The following is a 19,497-nucleotide window of genomic DNA, read 5'->3' as shown; positions in this document are numbered from 1 at the left end:
CCCGAATTTATTTTACATTATATATAATATGTATATAAAAATTTGATGTTATATTTGAATTTGTATTTTAAAAATTTATATTTAATATAATATATTTTAAAATATTGAAAAGAGAAATAATTATTTCGGGTTCGGGTTCGAGTTCGGGTCAGGGTTCGGATTTTTGGTCGGGTTCGAGTTTGGATATAGATTTTTAAAATCTGCCGGGTTTAGTTTTGGAGTTTGAAGTCAGGATCGAATTTGAACTTTTGAAAATTCATCCAGAATCCGACCTGTTGGCATTCCTAGACCAAATGGCCCAAGTACGGAATGCTAAATGGCTTTTTATTGGTGCTCAAACCTGTCACCTCAATATTTCACTTGCAAATTTTAATATTTTTACAAATAAATAATCTTGTGGAAACCACATAAATTACTGTATTAAAGATTTCTCAAAGAAAAATAATTTGAGTCTTTCAAAAATTTATCTTAATGTGTTAGTAAATCAATATGACAGTTTTAAATTACAAACGCAAAAGCCTCCATTTTATAGGTGTCAATATATGAACAACATATGTAAGTGATATTTTGATTTCTATTATTTGTCTTTTCAAAATATGCTAGTCTGTATTTCAAATTTAAAAATAACTCACTTCTTGAAACAGCAGGAGGAAAAATAAAGGAAAAACTTCAAATACCACTCCTGTGGTTTTATACTTTCTCACTTTGGTATCCTATGGTTTAAAGTGTATCAATTTAGTGTCCTGTGGTTTCATTTCAATCTTTTTATTGTCGATTCCACTAATTTTTTTTGTTAAATCAGTGACAAAGTTAAAACTGAAGGATACTAAAGTGAATATTCGATAAATCTTTATGGAGTATCTGAAGTTTTTTGTATATAATTTAACGAAATATTAACGGAGAAGCTAACGAAAAGATAGAAATGAAATTACAGGACAATAACTTGATAATGCACTTTAAATCATAGGGTACTAAAGTGAGAAAATGCGAAACCACATGGATGGCATTTGAAGTTTATCCAAAAATAAATATGAGGATGCTTAATTTATGTGCAAAGGAGACAAAAAGTTATTCCAAAATTAGCCTAGCTTGCCTTGTAATGTGAGTGTTTGGCCCAACTTCTCCATACCTTCCATCTTCTTTGGCCAACTGCCAACCATGTGGGTTGTTGGCCTCCCTTCACCACATAAATCTCTCTCTCTCTCTCTCTCTCTCTCTCTCTCTCTCTCTCTCTCTCTCTCTCTCACACACACACACACACACACACACACACACACACACACACACACACACACAAACAAGAACACTGTGAATCCCATGAAATTTCTCACCAACTCCTCAACTGATAATACCTCCCAACAACTTACTCACTTACCGACCGTCCCTAGCGTAAGTGATAAATAGCTTGATGGTTGGTATCCGAGATTCAAAATTCGAATTTTAGTTGATTTATATTTCTAACTAAATTTATTTCTAAATGAAATAAACGAAACGGATAACAAACATACTATATATCTCTAAAAAAAAAAACAACTTACTCATTTGGTGTTGATTTGGGCATATATCCAGGCCACTTTTATCTTTTCAAACACTGACTACTTCCAAAGAAGTATCAGAAAGTAATCATGTACTGCTCCAAAGGGATCACCCAATTTCGAAAGAGCACCTTTAATCATCTGGTGAGCTGTGAGTGTGTTTGGACAAGTGGAAATTATTGTACAAAAAGTGATGTTTAATTAAAATAATAATAATAATAGCTTTTCAAGAAGCACTGAGACAACACTTGATAATGACATACTGTTTAAATTGATGATAAATAATTTTAATATTAAATTTTTTAATATTTTAAAATAGAGAGGAATTAAAAAAATTTTATATTTGATTTGACAATATTTTATACTTTATGATAACAAAAATTATATTTGGTGATTTTTTTTAAGACTAGTACAGAATAGTTAAAAAAATATATGGCAGAAAGAACAAGGTGAAATAGTAAGTGAGAATAAAGTGTGGCAAGGAGAATTAGGCAAAGGAAAAGAACAAATTCCAATCTCCTAACTTTGGAATAAAGCAAAGAATAGGAAAACCTTAATACAGATTATTTCAGAATATTTGGAATAACTCAAGTTTGACTAGAATAAACTATTTCTATCCAATTTGCCCGTGTTTGGTAGAATATATGGGATAAAATGTTTAATCGCTTTGGTACTCTGTTACCAAACGTAGTCTAAGGCTTCGTTTGGTTCGGGTTTAAGTAAGAACTAGTTATTTCAGGGACAAAGTTAAGTTCAAAATTAAGCCTGGAATAGACCAATTTTGCACTTGGATGAAAATTGAGTTGTTTCCGGGATTAAGAAAAATAACGTTTTGATAAATAAGATGGACTAAAAAAAATAGTGGGTATTATAGAACTGGGCTGGAATGCTATCAATAGCACCAAATTATTGGTGCTATTGATTTTTTAGCCCGTAGATTGAGAAATGTGTGGTTAGGATGATATGAGCCCTTTAGAGTTGAGTGGATGGTTGGTTGAATAGTATAATCTAACGGGTAAAAATAATCAAAGGGATTAATCTAACGGCGGAAAACTTGATAGCACCAAGTGCTTGGTGCTATTGATAGCATAGTAGCCGAACTCGATAGTTATAAATAGAAAATAATGATTTTACCCTAATTTTTATATTTGAATTTAAATTTTTTATTTTATATTTAAAATTTTAAATTTAAATAGATAACTTTTAAAATTAAAAATTAAAAATTAAAATCTATATTTTTAAATCTCAAATTTAAAAATTAAAGTTATAAATTTTAAATCAAATCTAACAAATATAAAATTTAAAATATAAAATTTAAATAGTTAAAAATAACAATTTAAAATTAAAAATTAAAAATTAAAAATTTAAAAATAAAAATATTATTTTTAAGATTACAAATTAATCATTTTTAAAATTTCAAATATAAAATGTCAAATTTAAATTCAAATAATTAAAAATAAAATTTTAAATTTTAAATTTAAAATTTAAAAATTAAAATATTAATATTAATTTTAAGGTTACAAATTATAAATTTTTAAAATTTATAAATTAAAATTAAATTTTAAAATTTATATTTAAAAATTAAATTGGGATAGGATTAACTTAATCCCACCCCTCGGGCCGGGGGGGTAATTATCGCCCCCTCCCCGCCTCCCTTTAACTCCGAACCAAACACAATCTAATAGTTTTTTGCTAATTATGAATTGAAATTCTTACCTTCATTTTGATTTTATTATTGTTTTGGCAACTATAACTACCTATAGTCTCCAAAGTTTATTACTATTGGTTTTAAACCGGTCCATGGATCAGCAAAGATGGATGGATCCGTTCCTAGCGCAAGTGGCTCAAGGTTTGATGTTTGGTATCTGAGGTTTTAAGTTTGAAGCTTAATACAAGTTCGTTCATGGTTAAGTACTTCAGGGTTTGATGAAGATACCGATGATTTTGAAGCATAAGCTTAAATTTAGGCGCTGTTCGGTTGCATATAATTATAATTGCAGTGCAATTGTAAGTACATACAAAGCCAAATTCGATATTTAGTTCTATACATTTAAACCTAACTGTTGCAGTTGAAATTGCATAAGATGCCTAACTAAAACAGTTTGAACTCTACTCAAATTGTCGCGCCTCGAGGCTATTTTTGTAAAGTTTCTTTTTTAAAAAAAATATAAAATTTGGAAACAAAGTCAGCAAAAAAATGCCAATTTTTCTTTTTAAACTACCTTGCTTACGAGATAAACAAATCCGCCACAAACACAGTAATTTCTCTGACCACACAAACAGAATTTTCTCTATATTTGTACGGTGTACCATCTGCTAAAATACCATAAGTCACAATATCCACTTACACAACCAACAAGTATAGTATGCGGATACTCATACAGCTAACTAGTTCTTAGCAAATATGATGCATATCTTGCACATTCATCTAAGCATTTCTTAAGCGTGATGATGCGAAGCACAATACATTAATCATTCTATCATTTGAAAATATTTTCATTCGAAAATTTTATTTTTAAATCTAAAATATACGATAAAACCGAAAAATTATTTTGAAAACCGTTTCTCACATGGAAACTCATTCTCACATGGGAACTCATTATTTTGAAAACTGACTACCACAAGAGGTAGAAAATATCTTTGTCATAAAACCACAAACCGTACCATAGTCGTAAAATTACAAATCCGTAGTTCAATTATCCCAAAATAAACATTCAACTTAACAAATATTCACTTAATTGAACCATGACAAAGTCTAACTTATTAATGATAATCATAAAGAGGTAAATAATAGAATAACTGTAGCCAATCAATGAATATGCATGGTACCTCCAAAGCTCACTAGCTACACCGCATCTCATGCGCCATCCCTATGCTTAAGGCTCATGGATCGGAAATACGACCACTCTTTCAGAAAAGAATACCATTGCAGTGGCCAAACCGCTGGTGTACGCAAGATACATATGAGCTGTGACGATCGATGCAATATGCTCAATAGCCAACAATTAGCAAATAGTTGAGATCAAATCCACCAACAATCACTTGACCAATCCAAGTCGCACATATCTCACAGATATCAACTAATCACCGACCAATCAGGTCTATCAAATAATAAGTCATGCAATGGCATCTATAGAGTACCGCTCTATTCCTAAATCATGATTAACTTATATATACGAGTAAAAGTAGAGCAATAAAAAGTGAAGTCTAGTGGTGAAGTGTTCAACATGCAATGCGTGTGTAATTAAAGAAAGGAAAGAGATGAGAGACTGTCACTGAGCTAACTCCATAATATCGATTTCGGATCGAGCACCCACCTGTAACAGACGAGACACCTAACTTGCAAGGTGCTCTATCAATGGACCTACGGAAGATTCATGGAGTTACAAACCACTCCACTAGAAGGACTAAAACGTAAGTGACCCAAAGTCACTAGTCACACAATTTCAAAAACAATCGGGAAAACGATTCCTTTTACCATTTGCTTAAACCTGGTAGAATTTTTTAGGAACTCACCGGAACACTTTCAAAACCCAAAAGTGTCCCAAAAATTATTAATTCACATTATAAATAATTTGATGCCCTAAAACACACTGACTTAGGTGTCCCGACAGCAACACACTAGGATAACGCTAACAAATGCGTTTAATCAAAACTAGGTAGTATCAGGTTTTCGAAAATGACGATTTTGACTTTGAAACCCTTTGCCGCTCACCTGCTATCTCTAGACACATAAGATAGTTAGGGCAATCGATCAGCGGCAAATATGCGGTATTCACATTGATCAAACATGAAACCCAAACCCAAACCGCCTTCAATCGGTGATTTTATCGATAAAAGCACTTAAACCCTAATTATACCTCACAAAGGCCTTTGACCTTGGATGATCAGCCCAAAGATTACACACTGTGGGTTCACACTGCCCGAGGCAATCCACAAGGCTTAATTACATAAAAACTCCTAACCTGCATTCTATTAGCATTTATATATATGAAAAGCTAATCTACATTCTATTAGCATTAATTTATGTGAAAAGTTAGAATTTTGACTTGTTACCTAATTTCGTGTGTTTCGAAACAACCAGCACCGTAGGCCGATACGTCTCGGAGTGTCAAAGCACGCGCTCACTGTCCGGAGAGTGAAGGATGGTCGACGAGCGCATTGAGGCTACGTGAACCGTAGTTTCCAAGGTCACTAGGAGTAACACATCTAAATTCGCAAACCGAGGCTTCTCAGGTTGCAATAAAGGTGAGCCCAAATGTCCTTAGGCCTTTTGGAGGATTGTGCTCACCTTCTGGAGGGTCACCAGAGTTTGACCAGAATTGTGAAGCCAACCAAAAAGAACTCTAGCTCGGGCTAAACTGGAGCAAGGAGAACTCAACTAGGGTTCCGGTGGCCTAGGGCAGCTCGCATCGACTGAGAGAGGTTGCCGCCAATGATGGAGGATCGGCAGGGTTAGCATGGCAGCGATGCTCAAGAAGCCTACGGCCAACCCTTCTGATCTCTTGTTCAGAGGTGAGGTCCAGCAATAAGGAATGCCAAAGTGGTGTCAGGGCGGCGCCGGGGAGTGCTTTGGAGGCCTCTGGCATCGGCGGAGACAACGAAAAGCGGCGGCGAGGCCCACAGCAAAGTTATGGCCCAATCCTTTAAGGATCAGGAAGAGAGGTGGTCCTCGGGCTCGAAGGCGATCTGACAGTGTTAGGACCGCTGGAGGAAGGTTATCGAACCCCTGGGGTGCCAACGGTGGTGGTTTGGACGGTGCAGCCAAGGAGAGGAGATCTTGAGTTAGATTAGTTGAGGGGGAAAGAGAAAAAGAGTGAGAGAGGTGGTTGGGACTTGATTATCAGATTTTAGCAGTCGGGGAGAGGTCACCGCGGTCGAGGGCTGGCGGTCGTGCAGTAGGGGAGATCCCTGTGACTATTAGGGTTTCGAAAGAAAGAGGGGAAGGGTGCTACAGTATCAAACCCTATACCTATATATATAATATACATCATGTAAAATTGTACAAAGAGCCCTCAAACATTGTTAATGTTAGTCAAATCCTCTATAGCAGATGTAAATTGCATAGAGGCCCCTCTACTCAGGATTTCACGCAAAACAATGCATAAAATATTGAAACTTTTCCCCTAATACCCAAATTTTTATTTTGGTCTTTCGTTGATTTTCGTGCTTTTTTATGCTTTTAGCGCATCGAATCCGAAAACAGACATCACTAGGACCTCCGGCACTGCCAAACCATTAAAATGTTCATTTCACTTTGTTAGGAACGTTTCTAATTTGCGCATTTACCTTTTCTCTCTCATTCCTCTAATATTTTAATATAAATTCAAATTCAATATTTGAATTTAAAGAAATTAATTTATTTTCGACTTTGATTTTACAGTTATTACATCACTCCCCGTGCAAAAACTTTCGCCCTTGAAATTTAATTAAATAGCCTTTGCAAATAACTATAGGCACCGCTCCTACATATCAGTCTCAAGCTCCCATGTAGCCTCGCACTCCTTGTCTTTTTCCTATAGAACCTTCGCATATGCAATGTTCCAGTTCTACGATTGCTTCACCTCATATGCTAATCTGCTTCGGACCCTCATCATAACTCATACCCTCCCGCAATTGAATAGTCGTAGGGCCGATCACGGGGGACAGATCTGAAATATACTTCGGAAGTATGAATACGTGGAACACATTGTGCACCCGAGCAATATTCCGAGGAAGAGCCAACTTGTACCCACTGGGCCAACGTGCTCGAGGATCTCAAACGGTTCAACAAACCACAGACTAAACTTGTTCCGCAACCCGAACCGCTTGATCCCCCTAAAGTAATTATATGGTCAAATCCAAAGTTTCTATTTGGTTTGTTGTAATTGTATTTACATACCACAGTCAGATCAGCAGTCGAAAATCCTACCACTGCATTTTGATTTATATGGAAATTGAAGAGAGTAAATTTACCTACTAATTTTTGCCTCCTGAGTAAATTTTTTTGTTTTTTTATTATTCTTAAGGTAATCTAAGAAAATAATGAAATTCATCAAATGCATCTTTCACCTCCAAGCAACCTAGCACAGAATTTTGTAATTACATTACTTTTACAGCAACAAATTGTCAAATAGACTAAAGGCTCTATTTGGGATTACAAAGAGAATACGTTATGTACAGTGAGAAGTGTGACGAAAAAAAAAAAAGAAAAAAGATCACAACAATTTAGTTAATATATAATTTCTATGAGGCCACTAAAAAACGAAAAAAATATATCTCTCTATAATTTAGCTATAACTCATTTTTATCCAATATAACTAGATTAGTCTCAATACCAAACAGATTTAAATATTAATATAACTATTATATTTTCAACTGTATATATCACGACTAGATATAAATATAACTACTATATTTTTAATTAGATTGTATTTACAACTATATGAAAACAAATTGTCGCGTGCATAAGAGATATGTGATGATACAATAAGATTTTTATTAGGGTTAATTTTATACATGTTCCTACAAACAAAGCGAATAGCAAATATATATCTCTATAAAGTTTAACTTTCGTATGTTGTTCCTGCAAAAATTCAGATATTTTTAAATATGTCCCTACCATTAGAATCCGTTAGAAAAAGTTAGTTAACCATAGGTTAAATACTTAAAATTCTAGTTAGTTTTGACATTTTTACTCCTTTATATTATACTAGTATGTCTTTTGAGGAATATATTGCGATGGCAAAATTCAAAATATAAACGGTTCTCTGACGGTGACAAGCCAGAGGAACATATTTAAAAACATTAGAACTTTCATGAAAATAACATATAAAAGTTAAACTTTATACAAATATATTTGTCATTCACTATATTTGCAAGAATATGTATGAATATAACTTTTTTTATTATTATATAACATTAATGAGTATCTACACAAGGAAAAATTCTAGAATGGAATGGGTATGTTGGTGACGTGGCGTAACAAATCAATCAAATATCTCCTTTTAGGGTATATGTCCCATCATGATTATGAAAAAATATTTTTATTGTGCTTTTGTTTGAAAAGTCAAAATATTATCGACTTATTATTGATGCCGCGGTGCAAGTGTGATATTGTAGAATTCCGCCTACACAAGAGGGAAACAATTTTAAGGCATTGTTATGCGTGCGCATCCTATTGTTAAGAGACAACTAGCAATGCACTTTAATAAATATATAAATAAATAAATTGAGGGCCATAATGAAAGGAAAAGTTAAATTGCCCCAGCGGGCCCTAACTTTTGCCTTTTCTTTTTTAACCCCCTTTTTTTTTCTCAATTTGATTTCTAATATTTGTATTTTATTTTAAGAATTTTTCACTGTACAAATTCTCAATAATTTTGACTAAATAGACAACATCAACTCTAGTAAAAATCATGCAAAATTATATAGATGAGAGTTACGATCCTTTGGTTCCAGATCGAAGTGGTCGTAGCAAAAAAACGATATTGAGAATAATGAGATTGAATTTGCAGTGAGAGAGCTGGATAAATATCAGGGACCAAATAAAAACTCGGTAAAAGTTGGAAACTAATGGCGCAATTAACCTTAAAATAATTAATTAATTAATTAAAGAAATATGACAGCTAAGTTCTAGTTGTATCTCAGTATTAGGTCCATGTGTACCTATGATAGTGGGCTTTGGAATTGGAGGTTTTTTTTTTTCAAAAAAAAAACTTTATTAATTGTTGGTAAAATTTTGTGGAGACCCCTCAACTATAGAGACATTTTGGAATTGACACTCAACTTGTTTGATTGAGATCCCTCAACTTCTAAAATTACAAAATTCGATGACTTTTATTAATTTTTGGCAAATAAAACTAAACTAATTTGCAATTAGAGTTCATGTAAATAATAAACTTTAAATAAAAAAAAATATTTGAAAAGGTCTCAAGCGGAAAAAAACAAAGTTGAGGGGTCTACTTCAAAATTGTCTATAATCACAACTCCATGTTTAATTCAATAAAGCTTAAATATCACTGGTGGTTGCTTATTTAATTAAGGGTAAACTTCAAATACCACCCCCGTAGTTTCGTACATTCTTACTTTAGTATCCTATAGTTTAAAGTGTATCAAATTAGTGTCATATGGTTTCATTTTTATCTTATCGTCAGTTTTTTCGTTAATATTTCGTTAAATTATATGAAAAAAAAACTTCAGATATTCCATCTAGGTTTATTGAATATTCACTTTAATACTCTTTAATTTTAACTTTATCACTAATTTAACAAAAAAAAATAATTGAATTGATAATAAAAAAATAAAAATAAAATAATATAATACAAAATTAATATATTTTAAATTACAGAATACTTAAGTGAACAAATATCAAACCACATAAATGATATTTGAAGTTTTTTTTGAAATTTAAACGGATTCCCCAATGTTGCATATAATGTAACGCAAAAGTATTTCCGTACATAATGCCACATCACTCCAACGCATTCCATATGCCCATACCACGTCGTAGTTATACGCAGTATAGTATATAATAATAATAATAATAATAATAATAATATAAAGTATAGTATATATAAAGTTGATATAAAAAATTAAGTGGACATACGGTTTTCTTCGGTGGTACAGTGACACGCAAATTTGACTTTTAAGAAAGCTATGATGGAGTAGTTACTAAAAAAATCTATTTAGAGATTTTTTTACATTTTTATTCTATATTTTCTTATTATGATTATATTATTGGAAGCATATAATAGAAAACTTGACACGAATGTGTTGTATCTATTGACACCACTATTCATTAATTTTAAAAATTTAAATTATTAAAAATAACTAGCTCATTTAAAACATATAAATACAGCGCTCGGAATCGCGATTGTGGCTTATGGCTCGACCTAACCAACTTTTCGTACTTTGAATATGACTCTGCTTAATTTTGCCTTCCGTCATTTTGAAAATAATTTGGCCAAACTTAACCTCCCGTTATTAGGTATAACACCTGATCGAGAGATCTTTAATCACAACTTAATGAGGATTGTTTTGGGTACAAGAATAAAAATCTAATATCTGATGGTTATAATTTTTGTTATTATTGTTGTTCAAACACCAACCGAAGCTAAATTCGTGTAAAAATATGTTATATTTAAATAAAATTATTTTATGATACTTATGTAAATAAGTAATGTATATTAGTGATTTACTTTACTATAAATAGTCATATTTGATTTTCCAAATTCAGGTAGAGAATTGCAGTAGCTTTTAGCAGGGCGGTTTCAGTTTAGAAAAGTCCTCGCCCGCAACACAAGTTGTTTTACTTGATGGATCGGATACAGATTAAGCAACCTCACCTCAATTCGTTAATAAGAGTTTGTTTGGGTTACGAATAAAATCATCGTAACCCGATCCGACCCAACGAGTCTCTGTCCCACAGGCTTAGAAAGAGCGCGTTAGAAACCTCCAAAAAAAAACTGGAGAGCTTACCGTTGAAGCCACAGTTTTGCTTCCTTTTTCTGCAAGAAAGGATAAAGCCTCCCCCACGACACGCACTTCCACACTAATTCAATAATAAATAAATTAAAATTAAAATTTAAAAAAGTAAGCACGGGTGCGGTAACCTTACCCGTCGGTGACCGCCACGCGTCGGTATTCCGGAGGGCATTCTCGTCAACTAAAGATTCCCCGCCGAAACTCTCTCGTCAATCGTTTAACCGAACCGCCACGTGTCGTTTTTCCACGCGGTGGGCCCCACCGCTCGCCGACTCCGCTCCAACGCCGCGCCCACTGCTTTGGATCCCCCGAAAAGCCCCTAACCGCGGTTGAGTTAGAGTTAACCTAACCCCGGCATTCCCAAACAGCCGGTCATGGTTTCGCAAACCCCCTCGAAACTCCCCTTATTTACGAACCCTACCCTCGTTGCCCTAATTCGGTTTCGCTATAAATACCACCCCGGAGTCAAGCAAAGTTTGGCAAAATAGCGACCTAAGCCGCCTCTTTTCCTCTCTCTCCTCCTCTTCTCTCTTCTAGGGTTTTTTTCTCTCTCTCTCTCTCTACCCCTATCCCTTCTCCATTGGAGGTTTAGCAATGGCGAGCTCATCGAGGAGATCGAGTGGCCCGGTGCTCCCGATCTCGAGCGCGTTCCAGCGATCGATCTCCCCCTCGGGCCGCTTCTCCTCCTCCGCCGCCGCCGCNTATTGTTGCTGGAAGCTCGTAGTATCTTACTAATAATACTGTAGTTATTATTGTATTTTTATTTGTTGTTAATATATTGTTGTTATTTCTGTTTTTATTTTTATTGCTATCAGCAGTAATGGCTAATAGCACTAGTACTAGCATTAGCACTAGTGCTTGTACTATCTCCACCGCTCCATCCCCACTACTATTACTCCCACCACCACAACCACCACCACCACCGATCCACCTCCCCCGGCCGATCCTTCTCCGTGTCCGACCAGATCCCGTCGCGCCGCCCCGTCCCCGGCGGCGGCGGATCCTCCGGCGGCGCGGCGCCGGGGCGGAGGACGTGCATGTGCTCGCCCACGACGCACCCCGGATCGTTCCGATGCAGCCTCCACAAGGGCTTCCACAGCGGCAGCCCCCACCACCGCTCCTCTTCCCCCCACGCCGCGGCGTCCTCTCCCTCGAACCGCCTCAACGCGCGCCGCTCCGCCATGACGAACTCGCTCGTCCGCATCGGCACCGTCGAGGGTGACCTCGTGAAGCGCGCCCTCGCCGCCCTCATCCGCCCCTCCTCCCACCACCAACGCCGCCGCTCCGCGTTCCAACCCCGCCCGAGCCGCCTCTCCGTCATGTCCAAAGCCGGCGACCCCGATCTATGATCTCCACCGTCCGTCCNAGTGGGCGCTGCCACGGCTACGCCTGCTCGCTCGCGTAGTCCCGCCTCTGCCGCGCGCAACTCCGCCAAGCTCCCTCTCCTGCGGCGCCGCACCCCCCTTCTCCTCGCCACCACCCCCGACGGCGACACCTTCGGGAACACCTCCGACGTAGCCTTGCTAGGCCCCACGCAGCACCCGCTCGTGTACGTGCAGGAGGCGGGGCCGCGGCGCGGCGGCCTCCTAGGCGGCGGCGGCCCCTGCCCCGCCGCGCTGCCCTAGACCAGCCTGTGCCTCTTCCTAGCCGGCCCCCTCCACCTAGCCACCACCACCACCAACACCACCACCCTCGCCCTCGCCGCCCTCATCCGCCCCTCCTCCCACCACCAACGCCGCCGCTCCGCGTTCCAACCCCGCCCGAGCCGCCTCTCCGTCATGTCCAAAGCCGGCGACCCCGATCTATGATCTCCACCGTCCGTCCCATCATCCCCTTAGATCTCGACGACGCAGGTTCGTAGAAAAAAGAAAAAAAGCAAAAAAGAAAAAGGCAAAAACCAAGCCCCTCTTCTATACTTCTACTCTACTCCTCCTTCATCTTCTCTCGACATCGGCCTCAACAACGCCGTCCGAATCGAATCTCGGAGAACTCTACGCTCGGATTTTATTCATTTTTTCCCCTTTTTTTTGTATCATCGAAGAGGGAGGCTGTGAGGACGGAATCAGAACCGTCCGATTGTACATATCTTTTTGTGACAGCCGTTTGATATGGCTATCGAAGGAGATTTTGACGATTCTTCAGAACTCGAGGACTCTGGAACACCCCACAAGAAAAAAAAAAACTCAAAATCATTAATTAATTCATTAATTCAGTAATTCCTTAATTAATTAATCAACAACTAATTCATAATTAATTCTGGACTTGGGATGTGTTTAATTGATCCGTGATTGTTTCGTGGATTTGTGCGAGGTGTTTCCGCCGTTGCGTTCGCCGTCTCCGTCATCGTGTGGGGCGTCGCGTTAACTGCCGTTTGCCTCCCGTTCGCCGTTCCGTTAACTCCGTCGCCGCCGTGTACGCGTTGCGTTTTCTTCGTGGTAAACCCGTTCCATTTATTTATATTTATTTATTTTATATATTTATTTTATTTTATTATTTGTATTTATTTATTATTTTATGTTGTTTATTATTATTCTTTGTTTGTGTTACAGGTATGGCGGTGGCGTGGAATCAATCAAAGCAAGCAAAAGGAGAAACAGCCGTTGTGGACTCAGTTTCGGTTTCTTACGGTGGACAAATTAAATTGAAAATTATTAAATAATTAATAAGTAATTATTAAAGTAAGATTAAAGGAGTCATATATAAAATGGAAAAATTTAAATCTTTTATTTAATTAAAATGAGTTAATTTCGGGAGTAAATCGCGAGGGGATGGAGATGGAGATGGACTGGCCTCTTTCGCAATTTCCGGAGCAAGGACAAATTCAGTGCATAATTAATTTGATAATTAAAACGAAAATTATTGAATTGAGTTAATACGGTATTTAATAAATGAACAGGAGAATCCAACGGCATAGTGGACATTGTGCGGTGGAATATTTACGTGGACTTTGATATTTCGCGCACCTCGAATTGCGGGTCCGCGCAGTGGTGGAGGACATTATTATTATTAACATTGATCGGACCACCTCGTGAAATTTAATTTTCCGGGGGGGCAAAAATTAAATGAAACTCTCATCAGTAAACAAAGTGAATCTCGTGGATTTAAATTTTTATTTTATTTTTTCAAATTTGAAAATTTGAATTCAAATCTTTGAAGCGGAGAGAAAATTTTAAATTTCAAGTAGAGATTGAAGGGTAAAATTGTAAATTACAATCAAATTGGTTGAGGAGTCTGCGTTAGGTGACGTGTACCCTCTACCAAACTAACCAAACTCGACCTTTCTTTTCCCATTCACGGAAGCGGGAGTGTGAAGAAGAAGAGCACCGAAAATGAAGAAAGCGAAACCTCGGGCCGCATAAACATTTGTTGTGCGGCGGTTCTGTGTTATACTACTGACACGTGGGGCCCACAAGCGTGCTCTGAGTGACAAGTGGGACCCACATCTTCTGTGGGGGTCCATCACATGCCATTCTGACGGCAGAGTTATGTCACAGGGATCTCGCTGTGCCATAAATCGGGTCAAAAATGTACAAAATTTATGCGCTGCTTATCTAATATTTTAAAGTATTAAATTTAAAATCGAAAAAACTTTCAATACCATTCTAATGGTTTCATACTTTTTCATTAAAATTTAAACTGTATTAATTAAGTATTCTATAATTTTTTTTTGGAAAAACTTTAAAAATCCCGCTGTGGTTTCGTAGTTTCTCATTTTGCCCTCCTGTGGTTTAAAATGTATCAATTTGTTCTCTAATGATTTCGTTTTTATCTTTTCGATAGCTTTTTCATTAATATTTCATTAAATTATATACAAAAAATTTCAGATACTCATCTAGATTTATCAAATATTCACTTTAGTACTCTTTAATTTTAACTTTATCACTGATTTAAGAAAAAAAAGTAATGAAATTGATAAGAAAAAGAAAAAAAAGAAACCACGTGGGGGCGAATTGATACATTTTAAATTACATAGGGGCAAAGTAAGAAACTACGAAACTAGGGGGGCGGGGTTTGAAGTTTTTCTTTTTTTTTATTTTTTTATTATCGATTTTACTAATTTTTTTCGTTAAATTAGTGACAAAGTTAAAACTAAAGGGTACTAAAGTTAATATTTGATAAACATAAGTGAGTATTTGAAGTTTTTTGTTTATAATTTAATAAAATATTAAAAAAAAATTAACGAAAAGATAAAAATGAAACTAGAGGATACTAATTTGATACGCTTTAAACTACATGATAGTACGAAACCTTAGTCGTGGTATTTGAAGTTTACCTTTTAAAATTTAATGCTCAGAGTTTAAGATACGAGGAGGATGACATTTTGGCTCTCAATTTTAATTTACTATAATTTTTTATTTAATTGTTTTAATTATTGTAATTAAATTTCATAACTAAAAATAACTGGCTAAGTATTTATATGGTGCTAATGTGGAAAATAATATAGCAACGTTGTGATTAATAATACGCTAAAAATTAAGATGTTATATTATCTTTATTTCAATAATACGTCAATATTTAGTCAATAAATTAAGTTGTGGAATTTAATATCAACAATCCTGAAAGTTCGAGTCAGAAATTATAATAAATTAAAGTTTGAGAACCAAAGTATCACCCGCTTCATATTTTGAAGACCAAATGTGTGTTGTTTATTTTTACATATTTAGCTAGTATATTTTATTTTATTCTCACAACTTTATATTGATTAAAACTAGTATAGGGTCAACTAACTTAAATATTTTAATTTATGTAAATTTTAATAAATATTTTATTTAATTAACAAAAATTAATCACAAGAAATTAAAAAATTATAAAAAATCATTTAAAGAAATAACTTTGAGTTGTCTATTTCAAAGCATTTAATAGTTTAGGGATCTCTGCACTTTCTTTACCAAAATTTTTTATGGTGAAAATGTATATAGACTTTCTAAACTTTTAATTTTTTATAATAAAGTAATTTTATCAAAAATTTTAGAAATTTATTAAATTCATTAGTAGGTACACCAGATTTAATAATTTTAATTATCTTTGATCATTTTAATTTAAATATAAAAGTTAAAATAAAAAATAGAACTTGAGCGGGTTTTAATTTAAAAAATTATAGTTGAGGGGCATCTACATATTTTTACCTACATTAAAAGGAAGGATACACTATTTGGTGCATCCGGTGTATAAGTAAATTTTAAAAACTCAATATAAAAATTTAAATCCTTAGAATTTTGTATATAAAGACTTCTTACATAGTATAGATCACATTTATGAAATTATATTTTTATTTAATAATATTAGTTATTTAAAATTGGTGCTGTTGTATGTAATATTAATAGATTGGGTGTAGGCAATTTGTTTATAGATGAGGAATGGATTGGGAGGAGAATCATTCCATAAATTGAGCGTATATTATGCCTTAAACACCGTATTGGTTAATCACTATATTTGGAATCTAAACTCTATAATATTGAATTTAAACTCTATACTATTTCATATGTAGACTAATTATTTTTTTTATATATTGTAGATTATATTTATTAAATTATAATTTGATTTTAAATTAAGAAAAAAATTTTGGTACGTGCTTTATTATTGTAGATCAGGTGCACGCAATTTTTTTTGAAGTGAATATGGGAGAATGTGGAGGATATGTGTCGCCTTCATGCTTTATACTCTTGTGACACTCCAATAGTTTCACATGGGATGGGAATGAGTTTGTCATTGGATTTATAAAATAATTCCATTCTAATAATAATAATTGAACTTTATCATTTTGGGCCGGTGGTTTGGGTCCAATGAGTTATTATTGCTAGCGGGTCGGGTTGTTATATTTAGTATCAGAATCACTTCACCAGCCAGAAGTGTGAGATGAGTTTGGCTGAGCCAGGGTCGAAATGACAGATTAAGTCAGGGTTGGTGATTGTTAGGCTAAGTCAGGGTCGGAATGATAAAGGCTGACGAGATAAGTCTCGCATCGCATGGTGATCTTGGGTTATGTGTGTTTAGGGCTGACGAGGACGTCAGGGCGTTAGCCCTAAATGGGGGGAGTCTGTAATATTCCAATAGTCCCACATCGGATGGGAATGAGATTGTCATTGGGTTTATAAGAGGACTCCATCATAGTAATAATAACAGGGCTTAAAATTTTGGGCCGGTGGTTTAGGCCTATCGAGTTATTATTGCTAGCGGGTCGGGTCGTTACAGCTCTATGATGTGATGGAAACTCTCTTTTATTAGTTTAAATTTTGAAGTCAAAATATCGTTGAGTGACTCAAATCTAGCCGATTAAGAATGGTTCATAGTTCAGTAAGTTATGAACATTTTTATCAAAAATAGGCATATGTAGGTATAGAAATTTCTATCCATAACCGCAGGTTATTCTCGAACTTACAGGTATAGGTAGTAGCTTTTCTTACCAAAAATTTATGAATAAAATAGATGGATATCGATTAACTTGTGGGTATTTTGGGCAACCCGCGGGTATCTACGAGTACCCACATATAATTTTGAATTAAAAAATATGTATATTTTTTGTTTATCCATTCCTAAAACTCTAATCCAATTGTCTCCACATTTATTTTCGCATAGTTCAGTAAGTTCTGGACGTTTTTATCTAAAATGGGCATATGTAGGCATGGAAATTTCTATCCATACCCGCAGGTTATTCTCAAACTTACAGGTATAGGTAGTAGCTTTTCTTACCAAAAATTTATAAATAAAAGAGGTGGATATTGGTTAACTTGTGGGTAATTTGGGCAACCCGCAAGTACCGACGAGTACCTGCATATAATTTTAAATATATATATATATATATATAATTTTTTTTTTTGTTTATCCAATCCTAAAACTCTAATCCGAATGTCTCCACATTTTTATTTTGCTGTGGCCACCTTTTCTGAGTGCCGCCTCTCCCGCCGTATTGTTTTACTATCCTTTGGCTGCCCGGCCTGCATTGGACCACAGCGTGCTAATTTACGGTCTTCATAAATGAAAATTATATTAATTTTGTATCACAAAAATTGGGATTATAAAATATATTTGCATTATATAATTAATGTGTTCTAAGACTTTATATTATTTTTTATATTTTGTGATATTTTAAATATTAGTTATGTTATGATCTTTTAAAAATTATGTACACATTTTGCTTTTGGACCTATGCATAGATAACTCGCTAGTAAAATAACCCATCCGTGGTTTGCCCAATCCGCACATTTACTAGGTATATATATGATAAACTCCTTATCTGTTACACCTCGGGTGCACAGCAAAAACCCCCAGGAGCATGAACAGATCTGATGCGTGTGAGAGAACACATCCCGTGCACACAAAGTGTCCAAAAAAAATCTTTTAGCACACAACAATATTGGAAGTCCACAACTAAAACAAATATTAAGAGTTTACAACTAACAGCTATCATAGCGAAAGTAAGTTAAACCAATCAAACGATCACGGTACATACATCCATACAACCACAACTCTAAAAACATAAATACATATAAAAAGCCCCGGTCATCCCAGTCCCAATATACAGTGTTCTACCAGAATACTATGCTAGCTGGTGGTCCTTCTCCGTGTCACGCCCCGGGACCGGCGGAGGCCCTCCCGGTAGCGCGCCCAGACCCGCCATATGTCTGCACATATAAAGTGTCTACAATAAAAGCGGAAGTAAAGTAAGAAATATAGCGAAAGGAAAGAATTACAACTAATGATATCAGAGCAGTATGATTCTATCATCTCCAACGAAAGAAAGAGGATACAACTAAACAGTAAAAGAAACATAACAAAAACAGTAAAAGTAAGACGTAAAATAGTACAATATCTGTCTCTAGTACAAAAATGGTGGTCTCTATACATATACGGGTACAACTCTCGACCTCTCACAAAATAAAACAACGAGAGGTAGACCACTTATCGAATCGTTCTCGAAGGAAGCTAGCTGGAAGCAACTCCCTTCCCGCAGTCCCTAGCCTCTCCCGGCGTGGAAGACTCTGAAAGCATCAAGAAAACGAGGGCGTGAGAACTATAATTTATAGTTCCCAGTGGACAATTACTGACCTCAGCTCTATACACCACTAGGCCCCAAAAGAAAAGGGTAAGTCCAAAAAGCAATAATGATAGTAAATAAATTGCATTTATGAAAGTATAATTAAAGTGCTATACTACTATGTCTCAAGTAAACATGATGTCAATATGTTGTACATCTATTCTATCATAGGAAGTATGTCCAATGGCAACAAGTAAATGTCATAGTCCAATATGTCAATACATAAGGAATAAGCTCTACCGAAGCAACCGAGTATACTACGATGTAATAAATGAAATCAAACAAGTATACTATATGTCCCAATGCTATGTCATGAGCATGTCAAAGTAAATCCAACTACTAGGCCTATCTAGTAGTGATTGTCCCTTCCCGGTTTAATGTCATTGTTCAATCATGTCTTAGGCCCTACATTATAGTAGTCCAGCTTGTGCCGCCTAAGTGTCGGTGGTAGCCCCAGCATTC

At 35.6% G+C, this 19,497-nt stretch overlaps 1 protein-coding gene and 1 long non-coding RNA gene across 3 annotated transcripts; both read left to right on the top strand.

The window, feature by feature from the left end:
- Positions 11,595-12,362, top strand: LOC109706957. The gene is made up of 2 exons (XM_020227986.1): positions 11,595-11,706; positions 11,832-12,362. Exons 1-2 carry the CDS (start codon positions 11,595-11,597, stop codon positions 12,347-12,349), a joined length of 630 nt encoding a protein of 209 aa, XP_020083575.1. The 3' UTR covers positions 12,350-12,362.
- On the top strand, positions 12,695-14,600 carry LOC109706662. 2 transcript variants are annotated; one of them, XR_002215285.1, is made up of 2 exons: positions 12,695-13,432; positions 13,550-14,600. It is a non-coding gene; the product is annotated as an uncharacterized LOC109706662 (long non-coding RNA). The 2 variants fall into 2 exon arrangements; XR_002215284.1 differs by having other exon boundaries at positions 12,695-13,435; positions 13,550-14,597.

Source organism: Ananas comosus, linkage group 2, assembly GCF_001540865.1.
Source record: "Ananas comosus cultivar F153 linkage group 2, ASM154086v1, whole genome shotgun sequence".
NCBI classification, from domain to species: domain Eukaryota; kingdom Viridiplantae; phylum Streptophyta; class Magnoliopsida; order Poales; family Bromeliaceae; genus Ananas; species Ananas comosus.
Note: the sequence above shows the minus strand (reverse complement) of the source record. Positions and strands in the feature narration are given on the sequence as shown.